This window comes from Calonectris borealis, chromosome 1 (genome assembly GCF_964195595.1).
Source record: "Calonectris borealis chromosome 1, bCalBor7.hap1.2, whole genome shotgun sequence".
NCBI classification, from domain to species: domain Eukaryota; kingdom Metazoa; phylum Chordata; class Aves; order Procellariiformes; family Procellariidae; genus Calonectris; species Calonectris borealis.
The window spans coordinates 137,293,535-137,319,351 of NC_134312.1; the positions used below are offsets into that span (position 1 = coordinate 137,293,535).

The 25,817-nt window shown below is 40.4% G+C and overlaps 1 protein-coding gene across 1 annotated transcript in view; it reads right to left on the reverse strand.

Moving 5' to 3' along the window:
- Window positions 1-25,817, reverse strand: part of FRMPD4 (FERM and PDZ domain containing 4) — a 114,854-nt gene that overhangs the window by 17,626 nt on the left and 71,411 nt on the right. The window contains exons 4-7 of the mRNA XM_075176352.1: window positions 13,986-14,031; window positions 4,671-4,775; window positions 3,411-3,518; window positions 143-274 (exon numbers count right to left, since the gene is read on the reverse strand). Coding sequence (XP_075032453.1) covers window positions 143-274; window positions 3,411-3,518; window positions 4,671-4,775; window positions 13,986-14,031 — 391 coding nt within the window. The remainder of the gene's footprint in view (window positions 1-142; window positions 275-3,410; window positions 3,519-4,670; window positions 4,776-13,985; window positions 14,032-25,817) is intronic.

A 25,817-nucleotide genomic window follows, 5' to 3' on the forward strand; every position in this document is an offset into this window, starting at 1 on the left:
CACATCTAAATACTGCTGCTATTTGACAGACTGTAAAGAACTATAAATCTTGCAGTTAACTCACTTGAGTAACTAAAAAGATGGATAATCTACTGATTAACCGCTGTCATTAATATCTGTTTTCACATATCATTACACAAACCTGAGTTAGAGTCTCCTGTTCATGTAGCAAAAGGAGTTTCGTTCCAGATCCTTCAACCCTCTGCTCCAGCATCAGGGAAAAGTGTTCAATACACTTGATGGAAAGCTTTTCTTGGAGTGTTAAGATGACATCCTAATTAACAAAGGATTTATAAAATGTGCTTAAATTCATGAAGCGCTTGGGACCCGGTTCTTCGCTGCCATGCACCCTGCACATAGGCAGCACAGGGTGGAAGCCCAGATGTTAAACGGGAGGATGGTCGTGTTTTGTGCCTGTTCTGCACGAGTATACAGGACATTGCACACGTTCACCCACTGAAAAATCAGTGCCTTTGTTTCGCACATCCCTGAGATGGTATCAGACATGCACATGAAAAATATATACATGGGATTGCTGTGAATGGACAACTTTCTGTGCAGTTTAACATGCAAAATATACTTGTGTAGCCCTTAAATCATCTCTCTCTGTCTCCCTGGAAATAACACCTTTTCATCAGCAAAGGAGAGACAGTCTTGCTGCTCTTCTCTTCACTTACTTTTGGGGCAGGGCTACCCAGCAGTACAAACCAAATTTATATGTTAAAAAAAAACATTAAATGAATGGTCTTTATTTGTTCTTATGGCAAGGGGTTTTTTTTGAAGTCTACTTCTTGATACTTGCATTTAATAGACATTCTTGAGTTTTAAATGCTAACAGAAAAGTCAATGATGATGATACCTGTGCAGAACAATAGCTCTAAATTCAGGGACCATGTTAATTTATGGCATAAACCCCATTTTTAGAGACTTTTAATTAGTTTTTTTCACATTGGATTATGTCTAAAGGTAATCAATTCGAGAACAATTGTTTCTAAAATAACAGCTAAACAAACCTCCTCAAAGAACCATTCCACCAATCCCTACTTTACTTTCATATAATGCTTTGTAAATATATGCAGAGTATTAATATCGTCTGGCAAGGTATCTTTTGCTTTAGTGAATGTAATAGGAAAAAGAAATATATAATAACCCATCATTTAAAAATAATTTCACATTACGTTGGTGAAAAGATTAAAACATTTCTATCCATCCAAAATATTTTTAGATATACATAAGTATCCAGATGGATAAGACTTAGTAAGAAGATCATGATGAATTGTAATCCAAGTGTTTTAATATGATTTAGGAAGATTAATTGATCAATTACAGTGTGTTTATGGAAAATCAACACCAAATTTGTGGAAGGATGAAAAATGTATGTAGAAGGATGGGGACAACTCTGTACAATGCAAAGAATATAAGACAGTAGTAATGGATTGCAAGCAACCACTCTAAATAATGGAGGTTAATATTACACTATTCTGACTAATGGGGAATTTTATTTATACTCCTAAACTATGCTTGAAGACAAGGGGCTTAACAGTAACATGAAGAGACATGATATTAAAAGTAAGTTTTTAAGAGGGGGTAATAATGGCACTGTTTGCTGCTAGCTGTCTTGGAACTTTTAAAATATGATGCTAAAGCACAATTACTGAACCAAATTTTTTGCTCATCTATCCTCTCATCCAATAACTTAGAACGAGCCCAGGTGCTGGCTCTCAGCAATAAGGAAAGCGAGGACTGCAGGTAAGGCACTGGTTGCACCCTTGTTGTTAAGTGGCGAGTTACTGGACTGCCAGGGGCGGAAAAAACCTGCATGTGCTTTGACTCAACTGGGGCACGTCTACTTCACCTCAGTTTAAGAAAAGCAGCAGCAATCCACACCCACCCGTCCACAATAAGGAATATACACACATACATGCAAGAATGTGTAATATATAGGTGTGCAGGCTACAGAATATATAATTGCCTGAATTAGATGCAAAGGAAATTATTCCTACAAAAAGTCAGAATGACTAAAGTCAAAGCAGGCTTACAACATCAATACAGCTAGGTCGCTGAGCCCACGTTGGTATCTTTGCAAATGACTTCAGATTAGATATATGGTCTTACAGTACATTACACGCTCGTGACAGAACTACTGAAAACTAGTGTAATGTGACGACCAAAGACTGATCTTCAGAGGGAAAACACCCTGGAACAAGTTGGTTGTTTTTATGCTCATAAAAAGAAAACAAAACTGGAAAGTGGGCTCATGGGCCTTAGAAGGGTATGGAGACCTCACTACAAGAAGCGTATCTCCTAATTCTTCACCCAACCAAATTCTCAAATGGACTGAAGGAATTCGGTATCCCATGGCTGTAGAGTGGAGGCTTGTATCCATTACCTGCATTCAATTTATGGCTACGGTATATATATGAACTATAAACAGATATTGCAGCCCATTTTTAAGTGTAACTTCAATATCTGTTTTGCATTCAGACTGGAGTAAATTTCCTCTTGTTTACCTTAGTAAATCACTCTCCTTGCTGTTCTAACTGATCGAGCATACTGCTGAATCACAGTGAGCAGAAAAGCAGCCTTTCTTCACATATGCAGAGCTTTACAATCCCTTAAAGCCAGCAAAAGCTGACAAAAGCATCCCCAGCCTTCACTGAAGATTCCCACCCGTGCCTCTCTCTTGTCTCAGTGTTCCAAGCATGCACCCTACCATGCAGTGAACTAGATTTGGTAACCAATCTGTGTTTAAACTAGCTCACCCAAACATAAATGCTTGAGAGACTAGCAGCATGCCCAGCAGTGCTAGTGGGCTGCTTACTACGCTGCTCCACAGCACTCACAGACAGACACCAACACGCCTCTGGTTTAGGAACCTACGGGGAACAGTGTCACTGACACTCCCCAGCAGCCTCAGTTGTGTGCCAAGGTTTCACCTCTTTATTTCTCTATGCAAAATGTGTTACGGAAAGTAGAGAGGGCAGTACACTGAGATGAGCAATTTATCACCAGCATAACCCTACAATATCCCATCCCAAGTTCACTGGATGACAAGCTAGATGATATTCAATTAGCAACTAACATCTTAATTTTCTTAGCTCCTGACTTTTGCTGACAAATCATGCTAGTATTTGGCAGCATATCAAAATGATAGGACCACGCAATTTTAATTGCACACCAGGCATATTAAAATGATCATTTCTACTTCTTCTTCGTTGACAATACAATACATTTTTAGCAGCAGAGGAATGGACCAAAACCTCATTATTTCTGAACTATGAGTCCAGCCCCAACTGAACACACTAGTAATCTTGTTCTTAAAGCATTCCAAGTAAATTGTAATTACTGAAGGTCTTGAAAAGAGTTAACTGGCATTTTTGGCATTGCATACCCAGGTTCATCTAGCCTACCTTTATTGAAGTGCTGCAGTCAAACCGGAAGGATTTGGTTTGTCCATTTTCAAGGTACACCTTTAGAACATTTGGCATGAAAAGAAGTGAATTGTCCTTAACTGTTTCCTGCCAAGCAAATTAGTGAATCAGATTACAACATGTAACAAGGGAAAACTAAATGTTGTTCTATAAGGAAGGACATCATTCAGATGGAAAGGTAACAACTGAAAAGGATTGTGTTGGCTCAAATATTGAAAGCAGAATTAGCAATGCCCTGCAAGTGTCTAGCCACGCTCATTACAGCTGCACTCTATAGGTCTCTTTCCTGGAAAAATATAACTGTTCACATACATTTTATGTCCAGCTTGGAGTATTTTCTTTCCCTAAATACTATCTCTCTGACAATAAATGCTACCTCTAAAGTTGAAACATTTTCAATAAAACAGAAAAAGAGATTACTGTTTCTCTGAATATAGCGAGCTATTTAATGTCTTCAATCTACAAAATGGGAATTCATTAGTAAGAATTACAATCAAGATGTTTTACATTCTCTTTATAGCTGGATATTAAATGCTAATATCTGTCATCGTTTAAAAAGAGTAACATATAATATTGCTACTTAATTGTGACGATTCGTAACAAGGATAGTAAAATAAACAGGAAAAAGGAAGGGAAAGCAGGCTTTAAAAAAGGCAAAAATTGCTTTTGACAAAATGCAGTATCAATTTATGTTTGGAAGAGAGTTGGATAAAGACATCAGTGTGGAACGATGTTCTGGCAAATAATGAAAATGAGCCGGGAGTTCATGTTTAAGGAGGAGTTCAGTGCCTCTCAAAGGGAGGGTGACTTTGCCTGAGGGCCGGAAATAGCTTCAAGTAGATAAAACAAATTTTAAAGAGGTCTGTATGGTAATGTTAATCTGTTTTCCTGGCATGCTACTTCTCTTGAGTTTATAGGTTTTCCTGTTACAAAATTGCCCTGGAAAAAAAAAGCAAGCATTATCAAGACCGAAAAGAAAGACATATATGTGCTATCACCACAAAATGCATTTGCTAGCATTTTAAATTTATTTTAAGAAGGGACAAATTTTTCTCAATATTATGGGCCCAATGGACTTTAAAAATGGATCTTTCTAAAACTTCAGAAACAGAAGAACCCTTCCCTGCACAAGCCTGTCGCCGCTGTTCCTACCATATAATTCCCTCGCTTTCCAGCCGTGAGGCGTACCTTTGGATGAAATGCTCAGTCCTTCCTGAGGTTAAGTAGTTGAATACTCACCGACACCTGGCCATTGATAATTACTTCTTCTGAGAAGCGCACTTTGACAGGATTGGACTTCAATCTTGCCTTTTTTGCAGCACTAATAAAAGCTGATTTAGGAGACTGGAAGGAAAAATGATGACAAGATATATCACATAATTTCAAGTTAAAACCTATCTTTCCTTTTTCAGTTATTCCCCCTGTTTCTCACACATTGGGAACTCCACGTATACAGCAACACTTTGCAAACCAGTCACTGAAGAATGGAAATACAGTCGAACCATAATGCATCCCGAGATAATACATATGCACGTACACATAAAGAATCACTGAGGCATACTGCACATACTGAAAATTATCCCACTGTCAGACTGGAGTGATGAGAAAGGCTCTCGGTGTACATACAAATTCCTCGTAGTGCTTCCACAACGACTGCTGTCAACCAAACTTGTTCTTATGAACGGCCACCGACCGGTGACCAGCCAGTGACCCTTCCTTCAAACACTGAATGGAAAATTTCTGCATAATCTATGACCCACTAGATACAGATATACACACAACTTTTGCAAAAAGAAGTGTCAGAGCTCTCCAAGCGCAGCGGTGTCTCACTGTATTAGTCCACTTCAAAACACAGCTCAGACCTGGCCAGCAGGTTTCCCCTGAATGTATCCCCTACACAAGCACCGTGAAAGGCTTGGCTACAACAGATCAGACACTTTGCGGGACTTCATGGAAACATCCCTAATTTTATTCTGGGACCTAACTGACTTTTACCTACTACATTATTCAATGGATTCACCTGTGATCAAGGGTTCAGCCCTTGGAAAAAAGTTCTCTCTCCGTTTGAGGAGTTTGACTAACAACCCATTTTTAGTAACAAATTAAATATTCACAGTCAACGGGATTTCCATTTTAAGCAGCAGAAGCAAGGTAATTTTATTCTCAGGTCAGTTACAAACACAGAGCTTCTGACACTGCCTAACTCCATAACCACGGTAATGGGCAATGGAAGAAATCCTGGCTTTGGCTGAAGATCACTGGGCTCCTTTGGGCCAGGTTTTGGTCCATTAGTTTCAACAGAATGTAAATTAAGATTTTCAGAATCTTATCCTAACTCCTGAGAAGTGGCCTTATTGGTTTTGGATACTGAAAAGACTAACTCATGTTGTTTTGTTGTGAGAAATTAGTGCAGGCATCAGTGGTGATGATCCTGGAATAACTTCCTATTATCAATGTGGCATGACAGCAGTCCTTGTAAACACAGACAGTCTTGTCACCATCACTCAAATTTTGACTCGACTAACAATCTGCAGGAGTGATGGAGTAGTCCAAGGCCATGCGCTCTTGTCGCCTCTGATCTCTGCTGAAACTGCTTAAAAAGTGTTTTTTTTGTGATACAAGAGCCTTGTTTCTAGAAACTGGCAGGAAGAAGTCTAGCTCATTTCTGTATGCCATTGAATTATTATCACATCGAAAATGTGGTAACTATTACCATAGGCTCAGTATCAACCAGTGAACAAGGAATGAAAGATTCTCCCAGGAAATACCAGAGCCACCCGATAATTCCTGGAGCACAAAATAGAACCAAGAAATAAAAATGAATGCTTCTTCACTTTTACGGTTCATTCTTTCTTACCTCTTCTCTAGCAGCTATGACCATACATCTTTTTAACAGTAACAGTAAGTGACAGGAAATTCAACCCCAAGATCAAAGCAAGCTCAGCTTCCAAAGCCAGTGCTGAAAAAATGCAAAGGACCCCAGAAGATTAGAAGCAACAACCAAAAAGAAAGAAAGAAAGAAGTTTTTTCTTTTAAAAAAGTCAATGTCTCAGGGTGGGGGACCGCAAACATTCTTCAGCGAGAAGGGACAACATGGAAACGCTGAAGAAGCATGCTTACATATTGTACTCTAGCGATGAATTCCTAGAAAGACCCAGTATACAGTAATACCATGATTAATGTAATAATTGTACACATGCCTTTTCTAATTTCCCTGCTCTCCACGTAGTCCCTTTCTGCAGTGTGTAAGGGGAATAGTCTATATGCCATCCAAGTAACAGACTGCAACCTGTTGATTCCTGCTGCCACAGGGCAGCACAGCTATAGGAGTAGGCTGACTGGCTCTCCCTTGCAAGGGCAAGGGGAAAGGAGTGGCTTTCACTTACTCTTCTTGTTGGAAGAGGCTTTTTACAGTTGTTTGCTCTTATTGCAGATGAGTCACCAGTCTGGCTCTCTTTACAGGCAGACTGCCAAATTTTCTTCCGGATTTTGGCAAGGTTATTCCCATACAGCAAATCTGGCAAACCGCTATGTGGCTCTGTTGCTCTCTACTACCTCCTTCTTTTCCTCTCTACCACCTCAAAAGTCACTTGCGGGGGGCATAAACACTTAAATTATGTTATTGCAAAAATGTGATGGGGAGTCCAACACAACTGAAAGAATTTGAACATATGCGGGTTCCCAAGAACCCCTCCGGGACATGGGATTTAATGTACATATTGCACAGCCAGGGGAGCACACCATGGTCTGCCATAGAGCGTGAGGCTTCCCTCCCTTCCCATTTCTGCTGTGGCAACGTGGTCAGGACTCCAGCACCTTGCCAGACACTCTGGGTGAGCCTGGAAGCAGTTTGCTTTCTAAAAAGCTTCAAATTATAAACCAGGGGTGTAAGAAAAACTAGAACAGCTGCGCCAGGTATTTGGGGGAACGTTCTCTGCTGGTTAAAGGTTTGAGTAATAGCACAGCTTTTGCATTTAATTGCACAATCTCATTGTTTCTACCTCTGCATCAACTTGGCACTTGACATTTTCTCTTTGCGAAAGGAACTGTTTCAAAAGAGTGCGGCAAATACTTAGGAAAACAGTTGGGTTTGATTGTCGAAACTTGCTTGTCTAAGCATCAGCATGATTATGTGCTGCTCTATTCTGTTTTAATGTCTTCAGGTTTGTAGGTGAAGAATGCTATCAATTAATGATTCTCAGAATGCCAGGTTCACTTGTTTCTGATACTCCGTCTTTTAGCCAAATGGAAGCCATTATCCTCAGTTAATGACCTTAAGCAGGAGGTGTTTACACTAATGCAGAACATTTATCACTGCAAGTAGAGTATTTGCATTGTCACAGATAAAAAGAGCTTAATTAGAATGACTTTTGCAAAACGAGGGGACATATTTTAACAAGGAGTCAAAATACTTCAAAAACCCACAAACTTCACACTGTGTGACCTAAGCACTGTTTCCTGTTAAAAGCTCAAACTTATCAGGAATTTAAATAATTTTTACTTGTTTACACAGAATTCAGTAAAAATGCAGCTGATCATTTCAACACTACCTGGAGAAACCGCTAACAAGAGAAATGAAGCATTGCATAGAGATTTGCTTGGAGAAAACGATACTGAGACCCTCCTTTGAACCCTACTTACTAGGGACTGCAATCTATAGGCATCCCATCAGCAGGGTCAAAACATGAGAGATTGCTATAACAAGAGGAGTCTTTCTGGAAAATGTTATTTTTCTCATTTTATGGACTTTTCAAAATTAGATCCTATTTAGGGGCATTATAGCAGGTCATTTTTGGATATCTTTTAGAAACAATATCCTTTATTTTGAGGGAAACTGTTTTTCGATGAAAATAAGAACATCTAGTACTTTGTCCGCTTTTGCAGGTAAACTGTAATTTGGGGAGATTCCAAGTGAAATGGTGATTATTTGCTGCAAAAGCCCCTTTGAGTGCTCTTGCCAGTAGAGGTGCTGCAACAACAAAACCTTTACTCATGCTCAAGAAAAAGAAGGATTTAGTATTTAGAAGAGGATAGTGTAGTAGTGAGCTACCATAAAGAAACAAAACAAAGCAGCAGTACTGGACAGTCACAAGGTGAGAAGAAAACCTGCTTTGTGACAATGAATGTCAAAATCTGACAGAAATATTGAAGTTTTAAATAGTCACAAATTGTATATACGCAATGAATTTTAAGTTTGTTACTTAAAATTAGTCATTAGTTTAATATGAAATACGTTTGTTAGGAAATAAGGAAAAATTGCATGACCGCAAAAATGTGTTGACTTTTTGGTCCATCCCTAAAGGCAACTATATGAGGCAAAATTTAGCTAGCAAATAAACGTGAATAAGAGGAAGAATTAAATTTATTAAGTGGAGCAGTACATAATGCTCAAAGGCTACGTAATGCCCAAAGGCAAACTAAATACCGCCATTCATAGCTGTAAGCAAGGCTGAAACAACTACACTGGCTCACAAGAGCATTGTAGAAGAGCAGGCAGGGACACGGAAGCAATAATGTGGAGAAGTTTTACCATGCAGTAATTTGTTATAACCACAGGGCACTGACAGCTCATCATCAGGGGTATTTCTTTGTTAAACTCTTGGCACAAATTTAATTACTGAAATAATGGTCAGATTTGGATTCTCTCTTAAAAGTTGGTGATCTATCATAGACAATTATATTTTACTATTTGCATTATTTATATTTTACTATTTTTAGATGGTAATCACAGTCTGATCATTAGTCCCATACATGTATAACATGTACCTGTAAGGTGGGGAATAGCCAAACCTTACTTTAATGCAGGCATTGAGAAAATCCAATCCATTCCATCTACAGTAAACAACAGCCTAGGTTACTGTGATTGTCCCAAAAACCATGAGCGAAACCACAGGACAGCTTCAGACTTTGTGGAACGTGCAGACATTGCATCTCATGACTAGATGGGCCTGGGCCATCTATCTCTGCGTTTATTAAATGTGGAGGTCTTCCATAAAATCCCTTCCACTGGCCTTTTGGGATTCTGTCTCTCCAAAGTTCAGCCCTTTACATTCATGGATTACTCCTTTACATTCATGATTACTTCTCATACACAGGTGACTGCTCTTAAGTGCAGAAAAGTACAAAAAAAGTCAGCCATGCCATACTACTTTCAGCCCTACAGCTCTGCAAGGATGAGGTCCTTTGGGAATGAAGGAAACCTTCACCCCATACAAACCCAGGCTAAAATGAACAAATGAAGGACTATATGAATGATAATGCACCTGAGATGGGAGAAAGGGCTAATGAAGAGGGAAAAGAGACCTAATGGCAACTGGGGCGGGGGGCGGGGAGGGGAGAACTACAAGGAGAAAATGGTGACAGGGTGAAGGGTGGAGGGGCTCTTTTCCACTTTGCTGAAACAACTAACATGGAAGTTCACACTAAATTTTCTCACAGTTTTCACTGCTGAAAAGATCACGTATTTCGTACAACTACACTCCAGAAAAATCCATATAGCCTAAGAGGAGGCCTCCAGGAAGAAAGGTCAGGAGCAGCAGTGCTCGCTGGGATTTGCACCACACGCAGATGGAAGAAGAAAGGCTGCGCAGCACAGGTCTGACACGAAAGGAGGCTGCTTCAAACAGCAAAGAGTGGTTGGACAGTGGCCATGGACCAGCCAGCACTTCCAGGAGGCAATGCAGTCATGGCAAGTTTGTCATTAACCACATCGTGATCCTCTCCTGTGTAGGATTAAAGCTATGTACGGAACTGACCATACCAAAAAGCTGATGTGGAAGTTACGCACTGGAAAAGGTCCTCAGGATGACTGTAAAAAATGTACACATTCAAAGAAAAAAAGCCATCATTTCTACACCAACTTCACAACTTCAAGCAGTCAAAAATCATCTTGTTCAAAATGCTCACATCTGACTTCCAAATGATTTCTAAAACTACACATTGGTAGTCTTTTTCACTTCAGATTTTGAAGTCTTTGTGACAAACCTGTTTCTTTTTTATATCCTTCTTTACAACCACAAGTCTAGATATGGTAGTTGCTGCTATTACACGACTCCAGAAGGCAAAGCAGCATGAAAAATACTGTGAGACTCTCAGTAAGATTGTTGCCACAATCACTATGATCCATAAATAAGTGTTATTTATCGTCGTTTTTCTGCAAACGTTGTGTCTCAAGACATGTAACTGTGTTACAACAGGAAGCATCTCTTTCAAAACAGAAAAAGATTTTATCCTTTTCCCGTTGCAGAACTTATGCACAGCAAAACTGCCATAGATCTCAGTTGGGCCTGGACTACATCCAAGGAGCTTAAGAGATTAATCATGAAAGCAACCTATCAAACGATCTCTACACATAAAATCTGAACAGATCAAAAGAGGCAAGTTATTTGATTTGAGTAATGCTTAAAGCTTAATAAGGCAACAATCAGAATGATAGTCCATTTACAGAATAAAATGGTCAGAAATTATAATCAAATGCCATACTTCCAGAAATCAAAACTGAACTGCTTCAACCGCTTTAGCTGTTCAGTGACCTCCGTATGAGCAGTGGTGATACGAACCTAGCAGAGATTTGTAGATTGATGGAAAGAAACAGATAGCCTAATGCTTTGGTTTGGTCATAATTAAAATGAAATTTTAATGAGTTTAAGCATTAAACAAAACTGAATGCACTTAAGCAAAAATGATCCACAAAAGCTTTCAAAAAGTACTAAGTGAACTACAGAGTACTATAAATCTAGATTACGTCTACGTTCACCTGCAATCATAAAGGATGGTTACTTGAAAGCATGAAAACAAAACACACTCTAAATAGCGCAAATAAAAACAATTAAGAAACAGCACTCTTGTAATCCATCTTGGCAGATAGTTTTCATGCAATGATAGAAAGAAAAAGGTTCACCATCAAGAAGAGAGATCGATGAAATGTTTGTAAAGATGTATTTCTGCCAAGAATAGGGAAGAAGTTCAGTCTTTATTTAAAAGCTCTCACTTTTCCTTTGTCTGGTTTCTACTTCATCTTTCCAGTTTTATTGGCAAAATAGTAAAAGGAAAAGTGGAGGAGGCAAAATTAAAGAAAAGGGGAAAACACATGCGCATCATAATTTTTGAAGACATAAGGATTGTTTCCAAACTGTAAGACAAAATGTATTTGCCAGAGGACCCCCTGCACAGAAGACCAGGACAGGTACACAGCCGGAGTGCAGCAACACCCAGGATGGCGTTGCTGAGAGGGGTGTCACCTAGCAGGCTCAGGCACCACTGACAGTAACATCGCAGCAGGATGAAGGCCAGGATGGGCCAGATGTTCAAGGTGACTCAGGAGTCCCCAAGAGTCTTCACAGCCCAGGCTTTGCATAAACCCTGCACTGCTTCAGGGCTCAAACTTGAAGCATCCCAACTGCTCCCCATCCCTATGCACACCTTCATTTCTACTGCAGGAAAACTTGGGCTTGAAAGTGATAAGGGAAGGATGCTATGAATCAACAAGACCCTGGTCTGGACAGGTAGGGAAGTACAATAAGAGGGCACAAACGAGAGAAGATCTGCAGGGTGCAACAGTCCTGCAGTTGAGGCTCTCCTAACTAAGGTCATGCCACTGAAGCATCCCAGCTTTGGGATAAAAATGAGTCAATTAAAGCTTGCACGGATACACAAACATCAATTGCATCTTCTGACTGCTCTGTGGACATTCTTGGGGAGACAATCATCATGCCTATGTGAGATAAAACGTCCATCACCTCCAAAACCATGTGTGCTTTGTCTGCTGAGGTAGAGCTAGGGGACTCTTGACAGACATGCCAGAGTGGGGCAACACAAATACACGTATAAGATGGGCACATCAGCTCAAATGGCTGACAGGACAGCAAAGTGTTTCGGTGCCATTCCTAGCTCAGTGACATCTAGAGGTAGTTCAGTTATTGATTAGCTTTTGGGGCTACATAATGAGAGGAACAGATTCTGCCTTGACAGGCCTCAAACAGAGCTTGGACCCCAAGAGCTGGAAAGATAGCAGGTCATGACTTTTCTTCTTCTCCAGGTCAAAGGCTGGAGGAGAACCGTACCTGTGCTGTAAGGTCTCCCATTGAACATGGAGTGCACAGTTCATTTGGGTTTCAGCTTCCCTTACATTCAGTACATACAGGCTTGCTCTCATACCAGCAGCAGAGTGAAAACGGGCCACGCCACCCCACAGACATGTCGTACTACGCTTTACTGTCCACTTTTAAGGGCTACGCATACCTGCACTAAAGCACATGTCCTTTCTTCACCTGACATTTAAAGAAAAGAATAAAGCCTGTCAACGCATGAAATAAGGCAACCTATATAAAAAAGGCAAGTGGGTGAGGATTTCTTTTCCCCCATATTATATATATTCCCTGTGATCAAAACCACTGGCTGTAATCCAGGAAGCTTTAAAGGTGGTTAGGTTTCTTTATTTAGTCAGACCATGCCTGCACTTTCATTTAAGGTGGCTGATGTCGACCAGATCCCAGCTCACCTTCCTGCCAGTGGTCTTACTGCAGCGTGGCAGCCCCTGCCTGGTTTTGCAGCGGAAAGCGTGCTTTTCCCCCATGATTTAGTTGCTGTGCAGACTGGCTTCTAAAAAGGGTACAGGACCAGCACAACTACATGGCCACCTCTAAACTAGCCAGAAAGGCTAATGAGTACTATGAAGCCACACAGCACTGGCCAAGTTGCATTTGCAAGATGTGTATTTTGGCAGCTTCATCAGATAAACTTGTTTTCACATCTTTGTGTCAAATCCATCTCATCTCTTATTCTTGGGTGAAAAGGATGCAATTATTCCTTGTTAATCAAAACTGTTGTGTATCAGGCTAGTCAACAGGGAGCTGAATGGACTTGATGAAGCTGAAATCACTCCTGATGCATGGCTGAAGCCCTCAGCAGCCTGCAAGGTACGCACGGCTGTGCATGGATATATGGGAAGTAAGAGATGTGCTTCCTCCCCTGGCTTGGTTTCTCTCCTTTTTCATGGCAGATGGGTTTGAGCTGACAGATCATGAACCCACTCCCACAAACTGCTGAGTGAGGTGCAAAGGCACGTCGCATCAGCCAGCTCCGAGGTGGGCTGCAGTTTCTCCCAGTGCCTTCAAGCTGGCCTCACGCCATCGCCTGTTTATCTCTTTTCTCCCCTCACCTCCACACGCCCTGCGCTGGAGATGCAGACAGAGCCCTCCCTTGCATAAGGTACAGCTGGTTTGATACGGCAGCGTAACTCTGTGGGACTGAGGCAGAACAAAGAAAAACCCAGGAGCTACAACAGATCAGAAATTGAAGCAGAACTCAGCGTCCTGCTCTACCTATTTTCCTGGTATGAGTTTAAAGATACTGTTATTATTTAACTTGCTAATGCAGTCTTTGAGTGCAGGACGCAGTAACGCAGTCTTAAACATCACCTTTAAGAGACACTGCCCTTATCTCACTTATTTCTTTTTATTGCACAGATAAGGTAGAGACACAGACAGAATATAGGCAGGAAAAAAGCTGCTATGTTGCTAGGAAACTAATTCAGAAAACACCGACAATACTTACAGGGTAAGGTTGAACAACAGTGAGGAGGATTGATTCTTTGCAGCTTCTATAAAAAGAAAAAAAAAAGTAAAATCAAGTAAAGATTCATACTTCTATTTACTACAGATAACCAGCTTTTCTTTTTAATGGAGAAAACTGCAGTGATATGGCAAAATGTTTATTACAATCACACAGCAGAGAATTACAGAGATGAATAATATGCCAAAATAACAATGGATATTAGAAAATAGGTTTTTTCCAATCTAACAAATTGACTTGACTTAACTTTACAGTTTATTGTATGAAATATTTGCTTCATCAGAGAGACCTGCATGCTGCAATAATGGTTTTCTCCAGCAAGAATGGAATAACATTTGATTAATCCTATCAGTTCAGCATCTATAGACTACTAATTTCTTTCACCTACCTTACAAATGCAAGTCACTTTTATACCATCTAGCTCTTGTACACTTAATGCCAAATTTATCTGAAGACAGCAGTGTTTTCAAAACAAAAATGAGGAAAAAATTTGGCCCCCATGTCTTCTTTATCTCACCTTTTTAAAAGGGTGGAAAAAGATTAACATTTGGTGAATACCCCCATCAGAATTTTTACGTTTTTACAAGATTGCTAAAGAAAGATTTTTCTTTAAAATTAAACAGCTCTTCTTTAGGATGAAACCAGTAAATGGAAAACATATAAGCATCTCTAAAAAAAACCCCAACTGGTGGAAGAAGAAGGAAGAGAAGCCCATCAGAGTCAATATTTCTTGTATTACATTGTTGGTCACATGGCTGCTGAGAGCAATATTAGCTAAGAAAAGGTCAGTTGCCCTTTTGTTGAGATGGAGTTGATTTTCTGTTGATTTTACTACTTTCAAACACAATTAATTGTTTATTTATGTGATCCATTGCCTGGCTAACTGAAGTGGAACTAATTTGGCATGCCTGACCTGTTCAGCAGAACTAACTAACTAACTAACTAACTAAATCACACTGTATTGGTCTTATACAGTGTCACCTTATATGCATATTCACACCACTGATACGCAACTTAAAAAGCCAAAAATCAAAGAAAATGGAGAGACTGAAGGCTCGGTTAGAAAATTGGTCTGGAAAGTCAGGCTATACTTGATGAAGCCAACACATCTCTGAAGGCCAACTGGGATAGCAAATTCTACTTCTGTCAAAGCCATCAGTCATGCAAGGGGGAAAGTCTGACCAAATATCCCCTAATTAAAGAAAAATTTGTTAAGCTTCAATTTTTACTCCGCTAATTAGTTATTTGTATCATTACATGAAAAGAGTACAGGTAGACTTTTCAAAAGGAGGGATTGAAAACTTTGGTTGCTTGTCTGTGCTTGGAAGAACAGAAATAAAACTGAGTTAGAAAGTTAAAAAAAATTAATGAGGAGCCACATGTGATGAACATTAAATATTCTGCCACAAAACAGCATAATTTTATCCCCTTTAGATATAATTGTAACTACTTTAAGGAATTTCCCACAATTATTTTTCATTTCAATAAAACATGTTCCAAAGTTAAACTCCAGAAACTATTTATTCAATCATGAAACAGCCTTTATTTACAGTGCTCATATTTCTGAAAATTTACAGTTAATTTTTAAGGTCTGTAAGCTACAGTTTTGGAAACCTCCACAATTATTCTTTATTATTCTCCACTGTTATTCTTGAAGACTTTATAGCTTACAGTTTAAAAAAAAGCAACCTCCATTCTTTATTAGCTAACAACAGGATTCCCTCTACTTTTTTTCTATTCTATCTCCCTACCACATTTTTGGGAATCTGAAAATGCATGATAAGAAATGTAATTTATTTCAAGAATCTCACAGTCACATCTATGCTATCCACATCTATCCAATTTGTCACTGCTATATTAAGCTAGGCATACGAGTAGACAGAAAAGCCCACAGTTGTTAGCTATGGGATAAACTGCAGCCCTGGGATAACTACTCCATGCCCAACTGACCTCTTCAATTACTTTCAACCCACTAATTTATGTTCTCAGGCAACATAAGACTACCACCACCCCCTGTCTCCCGCGGTCGAGCTACCTTAAAGAGTTGCCTTTAAAAAAGAAAATCAGCTTCTCCTGAAAATGTTTTTCAGCTCTTCATTATTCTTGGATTAAACCTGTCCAGGTGCCAGTGTAGGCAAGATTCATCCTAGACTAACAAGAGCTTTTTTAAACCAAAAGGTCAAAAGACTTATTTTGGGGCCAAGACTTTCTTCCAGGAGAATCACTTGCATGGGAAGGATGCTAGACCCTGGACCATTCATTCAACATTTGAGGCTAGAATAAGGCCATTTGGAGTATCTGGACCCAAGCATGTTACACATACACAAAGCAGATGTCAAGCACCATGTACAGTCCCCTCATCGCTAGAGAAAGCATTTTCTATAAAACACATGCCACATACAAAACACAGCACAGTTACAAGAGAAATAAATATTTAATCAGCAGCTTTTTGATCTGCAGAACTGGGTCATGACTCCACTGCTCGTTTTAAAACTTTCTCAACTCATGATGACAAAACTCCATACCACAGCACATCACTTTCTACTTCCAATACTATTAGCAAATCCTATATATCTAAATGATAACCCTTGCACAGCACTGGAGACTGTCAATCGTACCATGTATTGTATATATCAAGTAATGGAAAAAAATGGAATCACTGACCATGTACTGTGATCTGTAAGTTTTATAGCTTAAATATATGTGTACATTCGTATGTCCATGTGTGACAGTAGAACATATAAACAGTTTAGATTAGATTACATAAACTAGGTATGTCACCACGCTTAAACGCGAGCTACTTGTTTTAAACAACTTCTGAAAGATAGTGGCAAAGGCTAAAAAAACAATTGCAGTCTTACTTTTCCCCTGAAATGTCTTTCCTCTTTTAAGAATGTGACTAAAGTAAAAAAAAAAAAAAAAAGAAGAGTATATATTACAGATATTTTATTGCCCTTCATACTCATTTAACCACAACCTAATTATTTCTCTTTTGGAGTCACTCAAGACCAAACATCTGCAACTCTAAGCTTGGACAACAGCTGCGGACTTTTTGGGTGCTCTGCCATCTGACCAGCTAACACCAACACCACAGTAAAATATCATCATGTTTCTTTCATTTCCTGACATTAGAATCAAATGGTGAGAACAAGGCTAAAATCTGAAAACTGAGATGGGAATTTCAGTGATTCATCTCTCTGTCCTTCCCCGCGCCCCGCGTGGTGATTATAGTTGTCTGTTCTCCCTACTCCTTACAGTTACTTGAGCTGTAACAAGGAGAGAATATAGATGGTTCGAGAATCAAATTATGGCACATTATAAAGGTTAAAGTTGTATTACTAAGTATCACGCATCTCAGGCTACATGAGATGTTAACACTCGGCTATAATGCCAGCCATTGACTTTATCTGTAAACTTGCGGCTGGAAATCACTGTCTCTCTTCTGCTTCCTTCTAGCTGGAAGAGAGGAAGGGATGCGAGGGCAGATGAGGGATGTGGGGGGACTCCCAGTATCTGAGCCATATGGAATAAGTGGCTCTGTTCTTTGTATGCATCCTATAGCGAATACAGCATACGAATAAAGAGAAACTATATATATTACCTCTACTCACTCTTAAGAACTGAGAATGGAAAATTATTGTTTACGCTAATTTAAAAGCTTTTAGCAATTTCACACAGGAGGAGTACTAGGTTTCTCTCCCAGTGAAGATGAACGAATTAGGAATAGACATGTAATAAATAATATCATTTACCGGGAATGCAATTAAGAAAAATCTTTCTCTTAACCATAACTTATCTCCATTTCACTCACAGCAAACATCAAATTCTGAAACTCTTGTTTTGAAATGCTTTGTCCTCTGCTATTTCAGGATCCTCTGTTTCACTTTTGGTCTCACTATTGATGAGAAAGGTCTGAATTTCACAATTATGGAGTGTGATGCCACGATTTGCAGTATGCTTCACACTACATTTTTGAAGTACGGAAACGGAAATCAGTGGGTCAAAAACTAACTACAAAATGTAAGAGGTTACCTCAGATGCCCTATTCAAAGCTAAGGAAAGTGGAACTCATCTTCAAATTCTAGCATCTAGGCCAGAGAAAAATCATTCAGCATTTGAATGTCTTTCACTATTATGAAGATTAAGGCAGTAATAACGAACAAAGAGTTTGCAAAGTCACGCTATTGTAATACATTTCGAATTATTTCAGAAGGATCATTTTGATTTGAGCTGTATATACATCTTTACATAAAACCTGTTCTACAGTAATGATCTTCTCCTAGGGAAGCTCCAAATTTCACTTCTGCAGACTTTTATTATGAGCAACAGTTCCTGTGGCAAAGAACAGTTTGCCCCAGAGATCTGCCTAGATTTATTTCCAGGGCTGGAGACATCTTCTGGAGAGACCTTGGCGGGACAGAGTAGACCCATCTTAACCCAGTGTTGCCTCATCCTCTGCTGTTATCACGCAGCCGCCCACAGTGTGCTTCCAAGTCCTGCAATGATGCCAACCTGCCCGAGTGGAATAGGGGAACCTTGATAAGCTAGTGGACAAACTCAGTATTCTTTGACACCCATGAAACAATGCGGAGGGACAGGGGGAGAGAGGCTTTAAGAAGATTATGCCTTTCCCCAAGGCTATTTTTGTCACAGGTGAAGCAGTGCTGTGCAAACGCGAACCCACAAGCTAAAAGCCCGTGCAGTCCAGCTCCTCTGCACTGGAGAACTCCTCCAGCAAGTGACACGGTGTGGGGGGCTTTTCCCCCTCCATTTCCAAAGGCAATACTGCAGCACACAAACTACAGGCAACGTTTCCATGACTCAGTAGCTTCTAACTGAGAAGTACAATAGATTAAACTAGGCTGGAAGCCATGCTACTGTGGGCAGACTGCTTCTGGCCTCTTAATTACATCTACCCATAGATGAACGTTGTTTTAGCAGCAGGTGAAGAATCTGACCTCTCCAAGCCTAGGAGGAGGATATTTTCCAGACAATTTTTAGGGGAGCACAGAAAAATATACTTTCTCAGGAGGTTGCCTATACATGGCACAAGAACTGCTTGAAGGGTGGCAGTGGGATTTCAGTCTCTGCCTGTCCAGCTGGCTGCACTGGCCTCTGGGAAGTCTCTCTGAAGATCCTGTACACAGCTAGGTATGGGCTATCCTGCCACCATGCTATGCAGGCAAGGCAGGGTATGCCATGCATGGCATTACTTCCCCAACTCAATTTCAGAGGACAGTTGCAGGAGCACAGCAGGCAAGAAATGTAACAAGAGGCTCATGAAATAAGGTACATTACCACAAAAGTGAGGTGTGGGGTCCCAGTTTGGGGAGGAGGAGTAAGGTTGCATGGTCTATGGATAGAGGAGATGGGACATGAGACCAAGGTCTTGCTTTGGGGGTGGACACCTGAGGAACAACCTAGGAGATAAATGGGACCATCAGGGTAGATGCTGTTTTTTCCTGGGATGACACAGCACAGAACACAAAGACCACGGTGTTCAGGTCTTATTTTTGGAGATAGGGAGGGTGTGTTGCAATCCCTGGTATCAGAAGGCAGAGGGATCACACTCAGGTTTGGAAAGCTGGTGGCTGCTTCTTCCACCACCGTTAATGGTATTACCTGCCCTTAGCCTCACTGTCAATAGAGTGAAATGCTCTTGACATCCAAGCAACTTCAACTTGTGAACTCCTGAAGCCCACTGTTTCATTTGAATATCCCTGCTGCTTCACAAGGTCCTTAAAATTTAAGTCTGCCATTAAATATGTGAAGACTTGCAGTGGCAGAAGCAATCTGCACAAGAATCTGGGAGTTTTACAGGATTGCTGTTCGAATGCCTGAGCCCTAAAAACTGTGCAAGTAATGGATGCTTGAAATGACCACTGCCACATAAAGTATAAAAGATATAAGCATGGGATTATTACTGCACTGCAGGATCAAACAGCAGCAGAAACACAGCTGAGAGAAAAGATACTCTGATTCGAACATAAATAACTTCAATAATAGCATACAGAAAATTACTGTCAAAGAAAATTGTGTTTTATATAAATGTTCTTCTTTCTTTTAAAGGTCTGGCATGGTGTGAAAGTCAATCTTTAAAATTGTCACAGTCTGCAGCTGGCACTAATTGGAACCCTTGTTGGCAGTCTCCGTAAGGGGCCAAGAAGCGAGCGTGTCTGCAGGCTGAATTACGCTCGCTTCCTCCGATAGAAGTGGTCCCTTCAGATCAGGGCTGTGGCACACTGGTGGGCTTTCATACAGGAGATGCCATTTCAGTTGCCCCTGCAGTAAAGGCTTTGAGAATAAAAAAGCCTCCCATTCTCTAAGGCTATCCATTTGTCAAGCTTTCACATGTACCAAATTCACTCTGTTTTCTCCTTTATTAGCACTGTGGCTAGGTAAGCCCTATAAAAAAGTTGTTCTTGAATTTCAGTGCTTTGTGAAGACCTATATTTACCTCTAGCCAGAATAATCCTCCACTCCACAAATACCCAAAGTTGTCTGGTTGCTTATATTCTCACGTTTAAGGCTATAATCTTTGTAACTGAGTTTTCAAAATGTTAGTCAAACAGTAAACACCTGTGTGCACTGTACAAGAGTGCCTTGGTAAGGCTGCTTGAATACCAACAGCAGTGTTACGCTGCTATCTAACTGCTGAGCAACGTTACCTGCAGTCCTCCACCAGACAGTGTCTTACCAGCTCCTTCTTACTACATCAGCCTTCAATTAATTCTGAAGTGCAACTCTTAATATCAGCAATACGCAGAAAAGTCTACATTGACTGGGCTGCCTTCCTTAGGCAACCATTTTCCTTCTTACACAGATCCATGACCATCTCCCTCAGCCCCTGAGAGACCTTGGGGTTACACCTCACAACAGAGTCAAGGACATATTAGGAGTTACTAATACTGCCGTTGTCTACTCCAACAGAACCAGTATTTGCTCGTTTTCGCCAGTGTAAAAACCGAGAGCCAGATGGGCATGCATGTCTGATGGACTGAGACTTTCACCAAGTCCGACTGTTAGCGTGCTACTGCCACACGATCACAACATAAATTACTTCACGCTGCATGAAGATGCCATACTGCCAAGGAGAAAAATGTAGCGCTTACTCCCCTATTAATTAATTGCTCAGCTGTCCTCTTCTAATTAGACTTTCTGCACATTAGTTTTAAAGGATCAAAGACAGATAAAGAGGGATAATATTGGTCTCTCAGGTCACTCTCCAGGCCAAAGTTTCAGTGCTAGTTTTCCTATCATTAACTGCCAAAGCCTCAGATGCTCTGAGGAAAAGTTAATTATCAAAGTTTAATGAACAAAGTGCAATATAAGCCAGCCCCAAGATGTCTGCTGATGAGACATCTTTAAGAATGGTGCTATGGAGCTACTATACAATACTATCAAAGTCGAGTATTTGCAGAACAGGGTGGTTTCACCATGGAAAGGGCAGTTCCACTCTCCTGCAAATTCCTCTTCTTTATTTGTCAGCCTCTGTTGTTTCCATCAGACTGCAATGACTTTTAAATGGCATTTCTGTGGGCATTCTGAGCGAGCCCTTTCAGACAGGGTTTCTGAGTCAGCTAAGTGCAATTCTGTTTTCCCATTCTGCAGCTGCCCATGCGCAGAGGCCAGCAGGCACGCAACGGCTGCCCACTGCACACACTACTCAGGTACGTTAAACTCACGCCATTAACTTGGGATCACTTATCTTTTGCACTAACATCCTTACTGAGGACTTCCAGGAACTTGGACTGTACTGACACACTGAGGTTGCAGAACAAAATGCACAACAGGGTAAATCCTAACCGTTCCACAAAATCCAACCCAATGCTGACAAAAAAGATTATGCTTTGAAACAGTGGCATGAACCAATTCTCTGGTGCAGCCACCAGAGACCTAGCAGTGATTATGAAATCTAATCCGATTACTCCGTTATTTCTTAACTTCAGCCTTCAAAAATGGAGCCATCATGACTTTGTTACAGTTGCATACGTGGTCACAGCAAAATCTAATTTGAAAAACACTAAATGTAATTACTACATTCTACTAATTTCCTAAATTTTTGTAAATACATCTGGATGTTCAAACTGGATTCAGAGTTCATTTACCTGGGAGAGGGAAAGAAAAGGACTATAATACCTTGAGTGTACAGGTCCCACATGTTCCTCTACATTATCTGAATTAGATTAAGAGAGGCTTTCTTGTGCTCTACTGAATTTCCAGCAGTTGCTTAGACATCTTGATGCAGTCAGATAGCCACTTGAATTTTTACTTCAATAGTGGAAAGAGACAAAATAATGAAGCTTAAAGGACTGTAGGAAATGATGGGGTAACTTTCCAAACCCTGAAAATTGGTGTTACTCCATTCACTTATCTCAGTGCAAAAGATAGATTAACAATACGATCTAGCAATTGAAAAGGATGTTTCAGAGAGCAAATGTAACTCTAATATTCACATAATGAAGCCTTTTGGTTTCTTATTTTTTTGCTTTCAAAGAGACACAATGTAAATTTTCACTTAGAAAAGAAATTCCCTCTTCTAATGTGTTTTTTTTTTTTTAATGTCTGTTTTTGATGACACTATGTTAGAAGGTAACAATCATGCCTTTACTTAATAATTTTTTTCTCTACTCTGGCTGCAGCAGACCTCTCATGCCCCATGGGAAGTGAAAGTTTTGATTTCATTGATGCCGGGCTACTTCTCTTTGTTTTAAGTGGCAGAGCAGCATGCTTTAGATGATGACATCTTGACAATGGGGAAAAAAGAATAAAAGAGAAATAATAATTCTTTGAATAATCACACAGTATCAGGAAAAAATCAGTAGCAAAAGACCAACAGCTATGGTGATGGTTTGACCACACTAAATCAGGCTTCCAGTACCGGATTGAAAAATCTGTGGCCGTGTGCTGCACAGCTGTGGAGCAGTGTGTGAATAGTGTCTATCAGCACCAACATGCTCAGAAACTCCAATAAAACAGATTTTATATAGGATCAGGTATTGTCTTTCCTTCAGCAAATGCCATAAAGTTAGCACAGAAGACAACAAAAACTTCACGGCATGTCTGATGGCTAATTTCACAGAAATGTAACTCTGTGCCCAGGTTAAAACGGCACTGGTGATTGAACGAGCAAGGTGCAGCTCTGCTACCACAAACCGTGAAACCAAAGCTGGACTGGCAAGTGACTGCTTACGGCCACAATGACATGAAAGGATGTGAAGGGAAGCGCGCTTGCTGTGACGGTCACAGCCCCTTCTGGCAGCAGGCAAAGCGATGCTGCTGCCTTCCACAACGAAACCCTGCCTCTAGCGGAGCTCTTCCTTGCCTACCAAGTCTTGACAAAAGTTAGGCAGTTGATATACTGATATTAATATAATGCCAATATTGCCTCATTAGTGCTTCTACTCTCCCAACAGTGACTCCCCCTACTCTGATTTTTGTCATAGGTGGACATACTTTGGACGGAGAGGAGGTTTACTGTATATGCTGGTGCAGCACTTTGCACAGCGAAGTTTGGTCAATCTAGATAGTGTGGCAGTTAAGAGTTCAATAAAAAGTGTAATTCAATAAAATGCATTATCTAATGCCAAACACTTTGAATAAATAATTACGGCAATGAATTAAAATAAACACTGGTATAAACTTGTTCCTTGCTGAGAAACAAGGAAATCACATACTCTAAAATCACATTTCAAACTGGAAATAAGGAAGTGAAATAAAAGATAGTTGAAGATGTCAGAAACTGTAGAGGAGCGATGCCTGTATCAGTAAGATTGCAAGAGAGATCTATGGGAGTTACATATTAAAGAGGAGGAAAGATCACTCAGAATGAGAAAATCTTAAAGACACTTCTATTATGTAACAAATTAACCACAATCTTTTATGATCAGTGCTTTATTTTCATTTGTACTGAAGCATTAGAAATGATTACAACTGCTATTCATAATCTGTACGGCACTGGCATTTTCACTTTCAGGTTAGGGCACTCTGTATGTAGTAATGAAAGGTCCGGCCGTCACATGCATCCTTCATTCCTGCAGCTATTCAATTCTTTCTTTTCCTTAATGCTTTTCAGAAAGCAGATCATCAGATAAATTCTGGTGATTAAATGTTAAATGCTTCAGGAGTATCTTGTTTTAGAGAGTTATCTAAGTTTTTATTAATAATGCGTAACATTCACATAGGGCTATTTTGTATCGGAAGTCCTTCACAGACATTATCTTAGAATCATAGAATCATAGAATCATAGAATCATTAAGGTTGGAAAAGACCTCTAAGATCATCGTGTCCAACCGTCAACCCAACACCACCATGCCCACTACACCATGTCCCTAAGGGCCTCATCTACACGTCTTTTAAATACCTCCAGGGATGGTGACTCCACCACTTCCCTGGGCAGCCTGTTCCAAGGCCTGACCACTCTTTCAGTAAAGAAATTTTTCCTAATGTTCAATCTAAACCTCCCTTGGCACAACTTGAGGCCATTTCCTCTTGTCCTATCGCTAGTTACTTGGGAGAAGAGACCAACACCCACCTCGCTACAACCTCCTTTCAGGTAGTTGTAGAGCGCGATGAGGTCTCCCCTCAACCTCCTCTTCTCCAGGCTAAACAACCCCAGTTCCCTCAGCCGCTCCTCATAAGACTTGTGCTCCAGGCCCTTCACCAGTTTCGTTGCCCTCCTCTGGACGCGCTCCAGCACCTCCATGTCCTTCTTGTAGTGAGGGGCCCAAAACTGAACACAGTATTCGAGGTGCGGCCTCACCAGTGCCGAGTACAGGGGCACGATCACCTCCCTATTCCTGCTGGCCACACTATTTCTGATACAGGCCAGGATGCCGTTGGCCTTCTTGGCCACCTGAGCACACTGCCGGCTCATGTTCAGCCGGCTGTCAACCAGTACCCCCAGGTCCTTTTCCTCTGGGCAGCTTTCCAGCCACTCTTCCCCAAGCCTGTAGCGTTGCCTGGGGTTGTTGTGGCCGAAGTGCAGGACCCGGCACTTGGCTTTGTTGAATCTCATACAGTTGGCCTCGGCCCATCGATCCAGCCTGTCCAGGCTCTAAGTAGTCCAGCCAATAAAGAAAAAGAAATTAAGAGGAGGAAGATGCATTCAGAAATTAGATAAAGCTCTTGAATTCTGAAGAATATTGTACTTTCAAGCGCTATATTATATACTGTTCTCGGTTCAATATTATTGGCTTTATTATTGTTCCTTAAGAAAAACACATTCATTCAAAGAGTAAATGGTATTTTTCATTCAGATGCCTGAGCAATATTATTTTTGTTTTTAAGTCTTATCTGCTGTTTTGGAATGAGACTATCTGATCCAATCTAAGAGCATCTCTATTCTTTATTATGGAACAGATTGCTATTATTATGTTTTAAATAATTAAAGATTGACGGAAATAGTTTTAAGAGATAAATGTTCCAACAAAACAAGATTCAATCAATTCCTCATTAAGAAAAGTTTCAGTGGTCAGTGGCTTGAGTTTTGTAGGTTTTATTATTATTATTATTGTTATATCTGCAAGGTTAGACTATTGATGGATACTGAGCTGCAGAGACTAATGCAGAATGATTTTTACTTACTGACTCTGGAATAGAAAATTGGTTGGTCAGATGCCAAAGGCATATCCGTGTGCCACTGAAGCAGTATAAGTGATGGCAAATGTGATTTTATAATGATTTGGATGGGCGGCCAAAGAGGCTACTCTTCTTAAGCTACCACGCACATGGCACAGTAATTGAGAGAGCAGCAATCCCGACGTGTAAGCTGTTTGGCTAGAGTGTCCCCACACATTATTTAATATATTTAAG